The sequence below is a fragment of the Diachasma alloeum genome, unplaced genomic scaffold (assembly GCF_001412515.2).
Source record: "Diachasma alloeum isolate Michigan unplaced genomic scaffold, Dall2.0 Dall_scaffold_00197, whole genome shotgun sequence".
Lineage (NCBI taxonomy): Eukaryota > Metazoa > Arthropoda > Insecta > Hymenoptera > Braconidae > Diachasma > Diachasma alloeum.
Window position 1 is genome coordinate 285,059 of NW_021680362.1, and position 13,575 is coordinate 298,633.

Genomic DNA, 13,575 nt, shown 5'->3' on the forward strand with positions numbered 1-13,575 from the left:
TTTTTTTGGCGATTTCGTTTTTCGCGGTTATCTCGGAAACTATGAGAGATAGAGCCTTGAAGCATATTCCATTCGATTCCTGAGGAAATTTTGGTAACTTATAGGCAGATGGACGGCTCAGAACTGCGTTTTTCTACCTCCTACACCCTATACAAGATAAATTAAATTATTTTTTTTGGCGATTTCGTTTTTCGCGGTTATCTCGGAAACTATGAGAGATAGAGCCTTAAACCCAATTCCATTCGATTCCTGAGGAAGTTTTGGTATCCTATGGGCAGATGGACGGCTCAGAATTGCGTTTTTCCACTTCCTAGACCCTATACAAGATGAATTAAATTAATTTTTTTTGGCAATTTCGTTTTTCGCGATTATCTCGGAAACTATGAGAGATAGAGCCTTAAACCCAATTCCATTCGATTCCTGAGGAAATTTTGGTAACTTATAGGTAGATGGACGGCTCAGAACTGCGTTTTTCCACCTCCTACACCCTATACAATATAAATTAAATTATTTTTTTTGGCCATTTCGTTGTTCGCGATTATCTCGGAAACTATGAGAGATAGAGCCTTAAAACCTATTCCATTCGATTCCTGAGGAAATTTGGGTTCCCTATGGGCAAATGGACGGCTCAGAACTGCGTTTTTCTACCTCCTACACCCTATACAAGATAAATTAAATTATTTTTTTGGCGATTTCGTTTTACGCGATTATCTCGGAAACTATGAGCGATAGAGCCTTGAAGCCTATTCCATTCGATTCCTGAGGAAATTTTTGTAACTTATAGGCCGATGGACGGCTCAGAACTGCGTTTTTCTACCTCCTACACCCTATACAAGATAAATTAAATTATTTTTTTTGGCCATTTCGTTGTTCGCGATAATCTCGGAAACTATGAGAGATAGAGCCTTAAACCCAATTCCATTCGATTCCTAAGGAAATTTGCGTTCCCTTTAGGAAGATGGACGGCTCAGAATTTCGTTTTTCTACTTCCTACACCCTATACAAGATAAATTAAATTATTTTTTTTTGTCATTTAGGTTGTGACGTCCTCTCAGTAATCCATATTTCGCCAGCGCACTTCCTCCCTGAAATTGGAATACTTGCATTTTTTTTGCGGTTTCCATGAATGTTCCATTCATTTTTGGAAATTCACTCATTCTAATTGATATTTATAAAAAATTTCGAGAATGTAATGGATCCATTGAAAATAGCGACGTTTTTTGGTTGATTCAGAAACTTAAAAATGTATCTTCCCCCGCATTTTTCATAATGAAGGAACGGAAATTTGTTATCATATTCAAAAAACCATTAAAAAGAATACGTTGTGTACGTGTAAAATTGATTTTTCGATTTAAAAAATTTTAAATCTCCAATTGTTAGCAGTCGGAGACAAATTTGACCTACAAAATACGATTCCTGAGGAAATATCACGCGGATAAACCTCTTTTTCTTTTTTTTTCTCGAAAAATGAAAAATTTGATTTCTCGGGGTGAATCTCTCCTTAATTCAATAAACATTTCAAACGTCCGACATTTTAACACTCACTGGAATAAATTAAATCCACTACTCATAAAATCATATACTACTACTCTATGTAAAAGGCCGAGAGGTCATACATGCCTGAATAAAAATTAATTAACTACTCTATCTACCAAATTGAAATTGAAATCCTGATGGTGACGTTTTCCGGAAAATCAATGAGAGTCACAGAAGGGCAGACGTTTTCATAACTCTGGGCGCCAGGTGTTGGAAAAAGTGTGTCGTGTACGTAGTTCTGCAGCGTCAAGGGAATTAAATCCCCCGGATTCTTTTCGACAGCGTAATATCGCAAACCCGGAGATATATTAAGTGTTGAGAGTGCTGCTGACAAGCTGCAATATCTTGAAATTTTCTTTATGAAATTTACGGTATCGTCGTTCAACGGGCTTCATTTACGACGGTGAATTAGTCATTTGAGACGAGAGTAAATTAGTCACTGCACGAGTGGAGAATTACTGATACATGTCGGGGGAATTGAACATGAGTCCGGGATTTTGTTAAGGGAGGAAAGGGATGAGTTTCCGCAGTGATTCGACAATTCTCAAGGGTGGGACGGTGTTGAGGTAGATGAAATGCTTGACAATTTGCCAGGTGCAGTGTAATCCCCAAAGCATCTTGGAGATTTGGGAATTGCAGACTGAGGGAAAATTCATTCCTTGATATTCGACCGTTTACTGGAAGGTCCAAGCCTTTGTCAAAAATTTAGTTCTTCCAAAATCTAGTATTTAATTCTTCAAGTTCTTTTATAATATGTAAATTTTCAGTTCTTCCATTTCATACAAATTTAGAAAATTTAAGATTACTTTAATTTTTATCGACTGATAGTAATTTACCTCTTATTGGTGCTTGATGTTCTGCCAGTTTAATACCATCTCTTGGTAATAAAGGTGCCTTTCTTATTCTCCATCGCTCCTTAAAGCAGAGGAGTCGTCATCTGGCGGGAAATAATGAATTAGAAGTTATCCGAATTGGTAAGAAAATTAACTTGCATAATTTGTTGTCAAATTCATTTGTCACCCCTTGCAAGAATTATAACATCGCAGAAGTTCAAAAGTGAAGACTACAACCCTTCTAATCATTTTTAATCAATCGTTCTTGATATCCAAAATATGAAGTCTCTCACTACTTTCGTGACTACCGCTCACGGCGCAGTGAATTACGTCAGTCGACTACTGTTCTCACCACCGGGTATGATAATTTCAAATTTATTACGTAAAAATAAACGATGAAAAATTTAAAAAACTTGTGGATCTATGTGGATCTACGGGATGTTCTTAAATTTGATATTTTTTCCGAGAATCATTTGGAGATTGCCATTGACATTGTTGAACGTCGCAGTTAACCTCATTCCTCTTCATGTTAGATCGAAAATTCTATCTATGCAGTTATGTCAGTGACTGAAAGAATTCCTGAGACACTGTGGAATCCTGTTGAGATATTCCAAGAGCCCAGACAAATTGAGTATGCGGTTCTCATCCTCAATCGACCTATTCCCATCAGCAAACATTTGATGCTGCCTATTTGGAAAGAAGGTAATGACGTAGTTGTGATAATTTGACTCACTCAAAGTCTGAACAATTTGCTTATACTCTGACATATGGTTTCATCCATTAACACTCCGTTGGTCGCGTTATCAGTGCCGCGCCGCACTTCTCCGATTTTTTAAATTACACTGCAGTAAAGCCTCAGAGAAATTTGGAAAAATTTCAACTTTTTCATTACCGCATACCTTTCGATTTACAGTCTTACGGATTTTCACTTTTCCAGCAGCATATTAATTCCTAATGCTTCTTCCAGCTTTCGAAAAATTCAATCCCTTTCAGAGGTGTTCCCTCGCAGCCACCCATCCTTCTAGTGACCACACTCAGCACTGCTTAGCTTCCCAAAGCTAAGCCGACCCAGCATTGCCATGAGCTGACCCCGTAGGGCTAAAATTTGAAAAAAATTAACATCTCATTTTGAAATGTCTAGAAGCCCTGTCAATGAAAATATCCGCCAAAAATATCATAAGTAGTTAAGTTTTCCAATTTCCTTTCCGAAACTCCCGGCGGTATATCGTGCACTGATAGAATGATTCATTTATTCCAAACGAGATTCGTTAACTATTAACAAATGGTAGAGTTGAATATGACCAAATGAATATTCGTTAATAGTTAACGAATGGTTCACTTGAATGGCGAAAGTCAAGTCAAACACGGTTCCTCAAATATACATTCGTTAACTATTAACGAATGAACATTTGTTAGGACCGAATAGACCCTAACCTCCAACCAAAATCCATTCGTTAACAATAACTAATCCGTTCTATCTGTGTGTATAAAGTGAATTTTCAAAAGAACATGGCATTTTTGAGCGTGAATATGTAATTAAGGGTAACACTGAACATAAAAAATCTCACGGAAGTTCTTCAAGTATACGATCCAAGTCAGTCTTAATTTTTTTCAGATTTTTCCTAGATCTTTCAAATTTATCATTATGTCGATTTTTGGTGGGGCGGCGCAGCGCTTACTATGCGAACAACGGCGTTCGTAACTTTTGCGCAACCAACGGAGTGTTAAGTACACTGATGAACGTTTCACGCCCTATTTGGAGAGAAAATTTTTCTAATATTTGATAACAATTTATATCATTTTCTTCGATTTCTCATTATTTCGTTTTGGAAGCGACGTTTCACATGCGTCTTATTGAAAAATATCCTTTATTACTCAGAAAACGAAACGGATCCAGCACTTTTTGTCCAACGTCAGTTCGTACAATGAAGCTTTTAATGTATTTTTTTTTGTTCAGTCATTTCTTCGCTCATTTTTTTGTCTAACTAAATTTTCGTCTAATTGTTTCAAACAATGCATCTGGGCAAATCATGTAAAATATGTGTGTAATTTATTTATAAACAAGATTACCAGCAACTATCAACGAACTATTCGTTGAAACGGTTTCACAATTGATATCAATTGACACACTTTCTTGAAAAATATTTTTGAACGTGTGAACTTTTTCTAATAATTGCAATTACAATAGAGAATTACAATTAACAATCAACAAACTTCTTCATTGGACGAATGGTTTTTGGACCAAATCGCCCCTACCCAAAAAACTCGCCTGGTTTCTGTATACAAATCGTACCTTAAATTACCTAAAAATTTCTACGTTTGTGTAATATCGATACTGGGTTGCCTGTTGTGAACTTATCGACCAAGTAGATGACCGGGATGCCTTATTCATCACCTTTCTTTCACAGGCAATTCAATTTTCAAATTAAATTACATACAGTTTTTCTATAAATTCACGAGCACACTGACAGAAGGATTTAATTTCTGTTAATGAGGGTTTTCCACTATTACACCATTCGTTCATAGTTAATGAATGATGTTAATAGTTACGAAGCCTCGTTAACAGCAACAAAATCCCTCCATCTTTTCTATCAGAGGATGGTAAAGTATAAAAATTTGAGCTTTACCAGCTTTACCGACTTTACCCAGGATCCATGACGGAGACGTGGCTGACATAGGATCGTAAAAATCTGCAAATGTAAATGTTATATTGAGGAAGATTCCGTATTGTACACCAAAACTGAGCGCCTTATGAATATGAGCTCGAACAAAAGTCGCGAGGGAAACCGGAATATACACTTTTACAAAAATTTAGCTGAATTTTCCGGAAAAAGGCATGAATTGAATTTAAAGTGAAAAAATCAATGGAATTTCGAGTTTTTCTGAAAATTCAGGTAAAATTCCATTTTTTAGCGGCAGGAAGACGGAAATTCCATAATTTATATAAATTTTCGAGTAAAAATGAATATTTACTGCCAAAATTTCTTCATTTTTCAGGGAATTCCTTTAAAATTTTTGAAGTCCCAGAATCTCTGAAGAAATTTCCTAAAATTTCTGAGGAATCTGGAATTCAAGGAGAAACTTCCTTGAATGTTCTTGATTTTTCATTAATTTCAATGGAATAATTAAACGAAAATTCACAGTGCCCACGGATTTCTCCATAAAATTACGGATTTTCAATGACAAAACTTTTCAGAAATCCTCGAAAATTGTATCAGAAATTCCTAGAAATTGTTGCTGAACAGTACTAGAATTTTTCATACTCAGTGGATTGCAATTTTTTCCAGATGATTTATATTTCCCGTCACGTGTTTAACGGATCAAGTAATGATAAATCTATGAAAATGCCATATAAATTGTTGTCGTGATATATTTCAAACGATTTGTCTCCTAATGTGTTATCTGTCAATGTGGAATGTTTTATCAATATTGTCCAGAATTCTCATTACTATCGATGATTTATTTCTTCATTACACGAGAGAAAATGATAATCACCCGTACTTACGCCTGTCATCTCCCCTAATGGACACTTTTTCTTCTCGAAAGATTTGAATTGCATACGACTTTTCTTGTCACAGCAAAAATAAAAATCACTGTTGACGGAGGAACGCATAGATGGCTCCAATATCTTGATCCACTAGCCGAGGAGGTATTAAAAGGAAAACATCCGGAATTAGTCCCAACATTAATAACTGGCGATTTTGATAGTGTTCTACCAGAAAGCCTCGATAAATTTAGAAATCTGGGGGTTTCAGTAATCGAGACTCCGGACCAGAACTATACCGATTTTTCCAAGGCACTTATGCAACTTGCAGCAGCATGTGAAAATCGTAATACTTCTGTAAGTCTCCAATCTATGGATTTTTTCCTTATGACAATAACAAACGCTCATGCATTTTATTGATTCATTTATTTGTACTCTCCCGAAGTTTAATCATATCACAATACGCTAGTAGCGCATCTGATGAAGGGAACTAGTAACGCCTTCTCACTAGTCCATACGCAATACCCCCTTCCCATGTGCACTAAAAGGGCGGAAGAATATCATCGTTTTTTCTTATGTTGTTTGGCTTGAACAAACCGAATCTTTTAATGTTTTTTCTCTCCGACCGTGTATCTGAAAGTTATTAACAATCCAATTGTTTAAACCGAGTTCGCGGGAGAACTATGAAAGATGAAGAAAAATACTTCGAATAAAAGATCTTGCTTTCGTTGAGTTAAACATATTTCATCTGATGGTTTTTTTTCTTAGTCAAATTATTCAGCGAAATATTGAGGGTCAAACGAATCGTTCAGTTTGCGACGCGGGACAGGGTGGGACGTCGCGGGGTACTATGCCCCATGCATTTCCACGGGAAATTTGAATCCCGGATATCTCGAAAAATAATCGAGATACGGGAGAAATCGATAGCAGCAAATATGTTCAGTTTTATAAAAGGAACATCTTTTGTTGGAACTATTTTCCTGTATCTCTAATAGGTTTCAAGCAAACTCGGTTTAAACAATTGAATTGTCAATAACTTTTGGATGCACAGTCTCAGATAAAAAACACTGACAAATTTGGTTTCTTCAAACCAAACAACATGAGAAAACACAGTGATCTTCTTCCGCCCTTTTAGTGCACACGGGAAGGGGGTATTGCGTATGGACTACACCGGCGTCCGGCAACTTTTGGGTACGAGATCGATCGCGCGCTTGAGCGCGCGTGCTAAAGACAAATCGTGACACGAAAACCGAAAGCCGACCGAAGTCGAACACGTGCGGGCGGATCCGAATGTTCGACCAATGAAATTTGAGGAATGAGCGTTACGCTACAGCTTATGGCGTATGTTCTTTTTAGAATAGAGAATCAATGACCAGCTTCATAACTCCGTCTCTTAAATTTTGAATTCAAAATAAACGTTCAAATAGACAAGCGACTTAAATCATTCAAAGTAGAAACAACTGCAAAATGTAGGCAGTGTCTATTTGCACACTCCGCGGTAAATTTTGCCACGGTAGATTCTCACTCACATCTTGTCTGACATCTCTGCTATGAACTCTGGTGTTGAACTCTGGATCCAGAGTTGAAAACCACAATTGTGACAACATTGTCCAGTGGGGTCCAGGAGTCTCCCCTGGTTGGAAAATCATCGTTAGAATCATCTGCACTATATTTCAAGACCCACTCTTGCACTCGGGCCTCAAAAAACATTCACATCTTGTCTGACATCTCTGTTATGAACTTTGGTTTTGAACTCTGATTTCAGAGTTGAAAACCAGAGTTGTGACAACATTGTCCAGTGGGGTCTAGGAGTCTCCCCTGGTTAAAAAATCATCATGAGAATCATTTGCACGCCATTTCGAGACTCGCTCTTTCATTCGGGCCCAAAAAAATATTCACATCTTGTCGGACATCTCTGCTATGAATTCTGCTTTTCAACTCTGACAATTGAGTTGAAAAGCAGAGTTATGCTCAAAAGGGATCAGGCATACCTGATCATGCCCCCTGACTGGGGCATGATCAGGTATGCCTGCTTTAAGTTTGGAATTTATTGGTAGGGTGAACATGCAATGGTCCCCTTCAGGCCCTGATGTGGCATGCCGTAATCAGGTATACCGTATCGATACCGGAGCAGGGCCTTCTCTGCCAAAAGGTCTGCCTGACGAAATTTCTACTCGGGATGATGTTTATGCTCTTGGTTTTTGGGTCGAACCAAAGTTGAATGACTAGACCTCTTATGTCTGTCACCACAGGCTCATGGTGTTGTATCCCTTTGTCATTTTGTTCAGTTGCTCAGAGGAATTGGTAAAGAGCGGATGTGTCTTCCGAGCGTATTAAATAAAGTTTAATTAATAAAGTTATTTTACTTATTTATTGGCTTGGTTTTTTCAATTATCCCATTTCCAATATTTAACGTATGAAAATTTCAAATTTGAAGAAATTAAAAAATAATGAAGTGAGTTTATTTAAGATCAAATGTAGCATAATCACCTCACAATTCAAAAGAATTGTGAAATTCGCACATGGACGTGGACTACCTGGGAATGACGGACCCGCAGAAATATGCTTCTAAAAAAATGAATTGTTCTCCCAAGAAAATGAATCCTTGGCAAAAGTAATTTTTTTCTCAGTGCACTCCTTTAGTTTTTCTCTTTTTTTCCGATGAACCTCCTGTTTTGTTACACGGTTGGAGTGCTTGCATACTCATTTTTTTAGTTTTCTGTCACTGAGCCCGAGAAATTGCCATTGTAACCTCGCTACACTCGGTTAGATTGCGGTTTTCGAGCGCAATGATATAAAATGTTGTATGTCACCCGGCGATAAAAGTATTATCCGTCAAATATGATTGTAAACCTCGCCTCCGGCTCGGATTATAAATAAATACTTTTATCACCTAACGACATAATGTATGATTTTCTACGTACGGAGAGCATAAACCAATCAATGGAGGAATATTTAGTACACAATAAAAAATTCGGAGTGAATTTCGACTTTGAATCCACACCAAGAGAAGTGGAAACAAGTTCACACCGTTTTTCGGTGTGGGTGGATGGAGTATATATTAATTCCGGAATTGAGTATAATGAATGGAGTGAAAATTGAGACCGCCATAGTATCAACATGAACATGGTAATTAACACATTTTGGTACGAAAAATCAAAATCCACTTCGCGCCAAAATTCAACTAAGAACTGAGGGTTAATTGAACCCCAAAAAGTGTTGATTTGAACACCAAAATATTTAACCTCTCACACTGGAGACATTAATCCCATTTTTTATAGTCTAGTAATACACTGATAAAAATTCAATTCAATTAATTTCATTGATTTTCTGTTCAAATGATCTGGAAATCAATAAAATACTTGATTTTTCAGTTCAATTATTCTGTGAAAATTCAGAGAAATCAGGAAAATTGAGAAATCCATATAGTTTTATTTCTGAATATTCATTTTGCACTGAAAATTCAATCAAGTTGTGAAATTTCCATTTTATTCCCACTGTAAACTCATGAATTTCCGTGAATTCTACTTGAAACATGAAATTTATAACGAGTTTTTCCCTAAATCCGATTCAATGTCATTCTCGTGATTTAGTATGATATCTTCCAGGAAATTTCAAAAAATTTCCAACCGTGTACCCCAAGGGTTTAAAAATTATCGGAGATTTCCCGATAGTTGCGTTGCAAGCAAATGAGGGTGTCAAGTGTTGCAGGTTAAAAAATCCCAAGCGCTTGCGCGAGGGATATTTCTGAAAAACTTGGCACAATCGTTTGTTTGCAGGGGAGCTTGAGGGACATCCCCGATCTATTTTGAAGCTCGAGGGGTATTTGTCGGATTCTTTTTCCCAATTCGAGTTTGGCCAATCAGGGTAGATATGAACAAATTATGTTAGAAATAGTATATTACGCTGCAAGGGCGGTAACTCAGCGATTACACTCGAGCGCGCGAAGCGTACTGGAGGAAGTGTAATTCGCTGAGTTACCGACCGAGCAGCGTACACTATTTTTTCTTGCAAGTGCGTGGAAACAAATACTATAGGTATTTTAATAAACATTTGGAAGTAATTGTTGATTTTTTGGTTTATTTTTCACTTTGGCAATAATATTGAATTGCACTTAACACTATTAATGAACAATAACAATAAGAAATATGTCAGTAGTTTTTAGTTTTTGAAAGTAACTTTCCGTAATAAATATCAATTCATATTTTCTCTCTCCGTAAACTCGAGATCAAATAACACGCAATATAATAGCCAAGTCGTTTCCAAATATCTTCTAATAAAATCTCTTCTTCTCACTTAAAATAAATATTGTGACAGTTCGTGAAATTGAAATTGATAGTTTTCACTCTTGGTACTTTTTGCAAGAAGCTCGAGATGTTTAAATTTTCCTGATTTTCAAGATTAATGTTGGAAGAGTTTGGATGTGGTGATGATTCTCTGGGATTTTCCTCCTGATTAACATTCATGTTGAATGGATGAGATGTCGATGCTTCTTCATCGGCATTATCTGGGTGCTGAATATTGATGTGTGGAGATAGTGGGATGATCGTTCTAGGTGGTTTTTCTTTGCATTTTTCAATGAGGTTTGTTGCACATGTGAAGTCTTTTGATGTTTTGGTGGCATTGGATGACCGTGGTGGAGGTTTTCCTACACTTGACTTTTCAAATGACTGTAGAATTTTTCTGCAACGTTCATTTTTGTGAACAGCTGAGTCGTCTACGTATCCTTTTGCTGAAGTGAAGGAATCCCATCCACCAAACTGCATAATTTCCGTGACGGTTGCTCCAGTATTAGCGAACTGAGAAGTGCCGGCCCGACGGAAACAATGGCCAGTGTATTGTTCTGGGTTTGGTAGTTTCAAATACTCTGCAATGGCTTTTGCGAATGAAGCAATTTTGTTCCTCCCAATCGGTTGATTTGTGCAGTTCCCCTTCTGATAATTCAAGAAAAATTTCTTCTCTGTTGCATGACCAGGTCTTAATTTCATGTACTTCTCAACAATGTAGTAGTATTCTCCTAGAATGCTGAACCACCTTGGCTTTTTGGTCTTGGTGTCAAAAAGCTGCACTTTGAAAAATGACTCCTTAGTCTCCTGGTCAACACAGTCATGCACATGATCAAATTTTAATTTCCACATCTCGATTGTTCTACAGCCACCACAAAGACCGAAAATCAGGGCGACCTGCAAAAAAAAGATATGTAGCTGAGGGATAAGAATGAATGAATTAATTGAATGAAAATTAATTCAATTATACAATTCATTTTAACATTAAGTTAATAGTTTACCTTCTCTACTAAATACACCTCATCTGAAGCTTCACGAATGAATTTTGCAGTTTGAGGCTCCCAAAGAACAGCAGCTTTTTTAGGCTCGTACCCTTTTTTGAGAACTTTCAAAAAATGGAGTTCTGTGTGTTTACTCAGATCGAGATTGTGCAACCTTCTGACAACACTTTTAATGGCTGAGAATGTAGACCAGAGACTATTTGGTGCAGATGATTGGGACCTTTCATTGAAATATGCCAGCATTATTTCCTCAGAGAAGATGTATTTGGGTGAATTGTCTTCAAACTCATTCTCCTCGATCCAGTCCCTGTACCTTCTGTAAGTTCTCATGTACCTTTCTCGAGATTTTTCTGGCATTGATTTGTCTCGTGCATTTTCAATTGATTTGAGAATGTTCTCTGGAAGTTTTGGACGATCACTGGCTACTGCTGGTTCTTTTGGTACCCTCTGATGTGGTTTAGAAGATCTCTGAGTTAATAACTCACACATGTCCTCATCTTCACAGTTCACATCCATCGAATCATTTTCCATGAACACTGAATCGAACAAAAAATTGTCGTTCTCATCACTTTTCCACATATCATCTTCTTCAATCCTATCCATTTCACTCAAAAAAAAAAACTGAAAGATTTATTTTTATTCTTTCTTTTGGTGGTGTCTAGTTGGGTGTGACGCGTAGTTAAGTGTGGTTATGGCAGTCGAGTTGTTATTGTCGGTGTTGACTGTCATTGGAGTGTATCCAGGACGATTACACTCGACTCGGTGGCGATCGCAGCGCTGCATGTTATCGCCACGATTACCACCCAGTCGGCAACATGTAAACGCTGCGAATACACGCACGTGCAAGGAAAAATAACTCAATTTCCGTACACTGTCAAGTACAAGATTCGAACTGAAATGAGGCGAAAAAATGAAGAGCTACTGCAGAGTATTCAAAAGCTATGAGGAAATATGCGAAATTAAAAAGTCGGGTAGCCTCAAATACTGCGCTCTGATTGGGCGAACCGAGGAGGGAGGAAAATCTCATAAAAATTGGTTTACTAATTTTCCTTTTAATCCCGCACTAATCTGCAAATAAAGAATAAATTTATTATGTGTAAAGATAAGATATTATTCTTCATTTCAGATCGACTCAGTATACACCTTCCATGACAATGGAGGTAGATTCGATCACACAATAGCAAATATTAATACGCTCTACATAAGTCACGAATTGATGGGCGACAAGCACGTAATAACAATCAACTCTTCTCCAATGGCTCATAATTTGCATTCAATTTTTCTAACAAATACTCATCTCAATTGCAGGTCGACAGGATAATCCTGGTGTCTAGCAATAGTTTAACGTGGCTGTTGAGAGCTGGAAGGCACAGGATAAAAATTCCAGCGGTTCTACAAGGAAATAATTCATGGATTGGTCTCATTCCATTCGGCTGCACTGCTAATGTCTCAACAACAGGCCTCAAATGGAATCTAAGTAATTATTTCTCTATCAACAGTCATTCTAAGCGATCCTTTACGTCTACATCGATTGCAGGTAATCAACCGTTAGCTTTCGGAAGGATGGTCAGTACTTCCAATACTTACGATGGATCTCCGGAGGTGACGGTCAACACCGACTCTGATATTATTTGGACAATGGGAATTAAACTGTTGTTGGAAATGACAAATGGGTGCATCTAGCATTAATTTCTCATTTAGGAGTTCGAGAGGCGTTTGAGGGATTATGGCGGTCGGGAATTTATATAATTGTCGGAGTACTTATTTTCAGGTAGACGGGTGTAGTGTTCTGATGAATATTTTTGAATTTCAGGATGTTTCTCCAAAATCACAAGCACTCCAAAAAAATTAGGATTTTCCTTCCACTAAATGTAGACGTTAGCATGAGTTTGTATGGGGCTTAAATAAGTGGATTATAAACCTGGATACCTTGGATTTTCCCTTGACTATTGGATTCAACACATTTTTTCACATTGCTCTCTATTTTTTTTTTTTTTCGTTTTTGGAGTCTTCCTGTAGATGAATTATCAATTTGAAAGTGAATCTCATAAGACGCCGTGTATAAGAAAAAATTCATTTGTTTAATTTTGTCAAAGTTACTGTGACTAATTTTTCTTAATTATTAGAAATGTTAGTTAAATATGTTCCCTGATAATGATAAAAAATTACAGAATTTTTCTCGAATATTAAAAAATTGGATTTTCAAATAATGGATAAACATCCTTAACACAGATACTGGAACTTGTATGTAAAACATATAAGGGAACAGAAACAAAAGTTTTTGTTTTCAGGGATATGTCAATGATTTTCATGAATCTTTCACTAATTATTGGTGAGTCTGAACACCCACTAGAATAACCCTAATTGTCAGTGATTTTAATCACTAAAATTTAGTGCCAGATTTCTGAAAATTAGAGATTGAAAATTAGGAATGA

General features: G+C 37.0%; 2 protein-coding genes across 4 annotated transcripts; one reads left to right on the top strand and one right to left on the bottom strand.

The window, feature by feature from the left end:
* Positions 1-2,514: 2,514 nt before the first annotated feature.
* On the top strand, positions 2,515-13,324 carry LOC107048789 (thiamin pyrophosphokinase 1). 3 transcript variants are annotated; one of them, XM_015272172.1, is made up of 7 exons: positions 2,515-2,727; positions 2,903-3,071; positions 5,948-6,210; positions 12,267-12,371; positions 12,449-12,617; positions 12,678-12,872; positions 12,954-13,324. In XM_015272172.1, exons 2-6 carry the CDS (start codon positions 2,927-2,929, stop codon positions 12,821-12,823), a joined length of 828 nt encoding a protein of 275 aa, XP_015127658.1. In that variant the 5' UTR covers positions 2,515-2,727; positions 2,903-2,926; the 3' UTR covers positions 12,824-12,872; positions 12,954-13,324. The 3 variants fall into 3 exon arrangements, with proteins under 3 accessions (XP_015127658.1, XP_015127657.1, XP_015127659.1); XM_015272171.1 differs by having other exon boundaries at positions 12,678-13,324; XM_015272173.1 differs by having other exon boundaries at positions 12,693-13,324.
* On the bottom strand, positions 10,010-11,849 carry LOC107048788. Its single transcript, XM_015272170.1, has 2 exons — positions 11,141-11,849; positions 10,010-11,036 (listed from the first exon to the last, which is right to left on the bottom strand). Exons 1-2 carry the CDS (start codon positions 11,741-11,743, stop codon positions 10,146-10,148), a joined length of 1,494 nt encoding a protein of 497 aa, XP_015127656.1. The 5' UTR covers positions 11,744-11,849; the 3' UTR covers positions 10,010-10,145.
* Positions 13,325-13,575: the final 251 nt, after the last annotated feature.

Coding starts and splice junctions, on each gene's coding strand:
- LOC107048789 (XM_015272171.1), top strand. CDS start 2,927: ATGTCAGTGACTGAAAGAATTCCTGAGACACTGTGGAATCCTGTTGAG. Junction 6,211..12,266: donor GTGAAAATCGTAATACTTCT/GTAAGTCTCCAA, acceptor TCTTCATTTCAG/ATCGACTCAGTATACACCTT. Junction 12,618..12,677: donor AGGCCTCAAATGGAATCTAA/GTAATTATTTCT, acceptor CATCGATTGCAG/GTAATCAACCGTTAGCTTTC.
- LOC107048788 (XM_015272170.1), bottom strand. CDS start 11,743: ATGGATAGGATTGAAGAAGATGATATGTGGAAAAGTGATGAGAACGAC. Junction 11,037..11,140: donor AGGTGTATTTAGTAGAGAAG/GTAAACTATTAA, acceptor TTTTTTTTGCAG/GTCGCCCTGATTTTCGGTCT.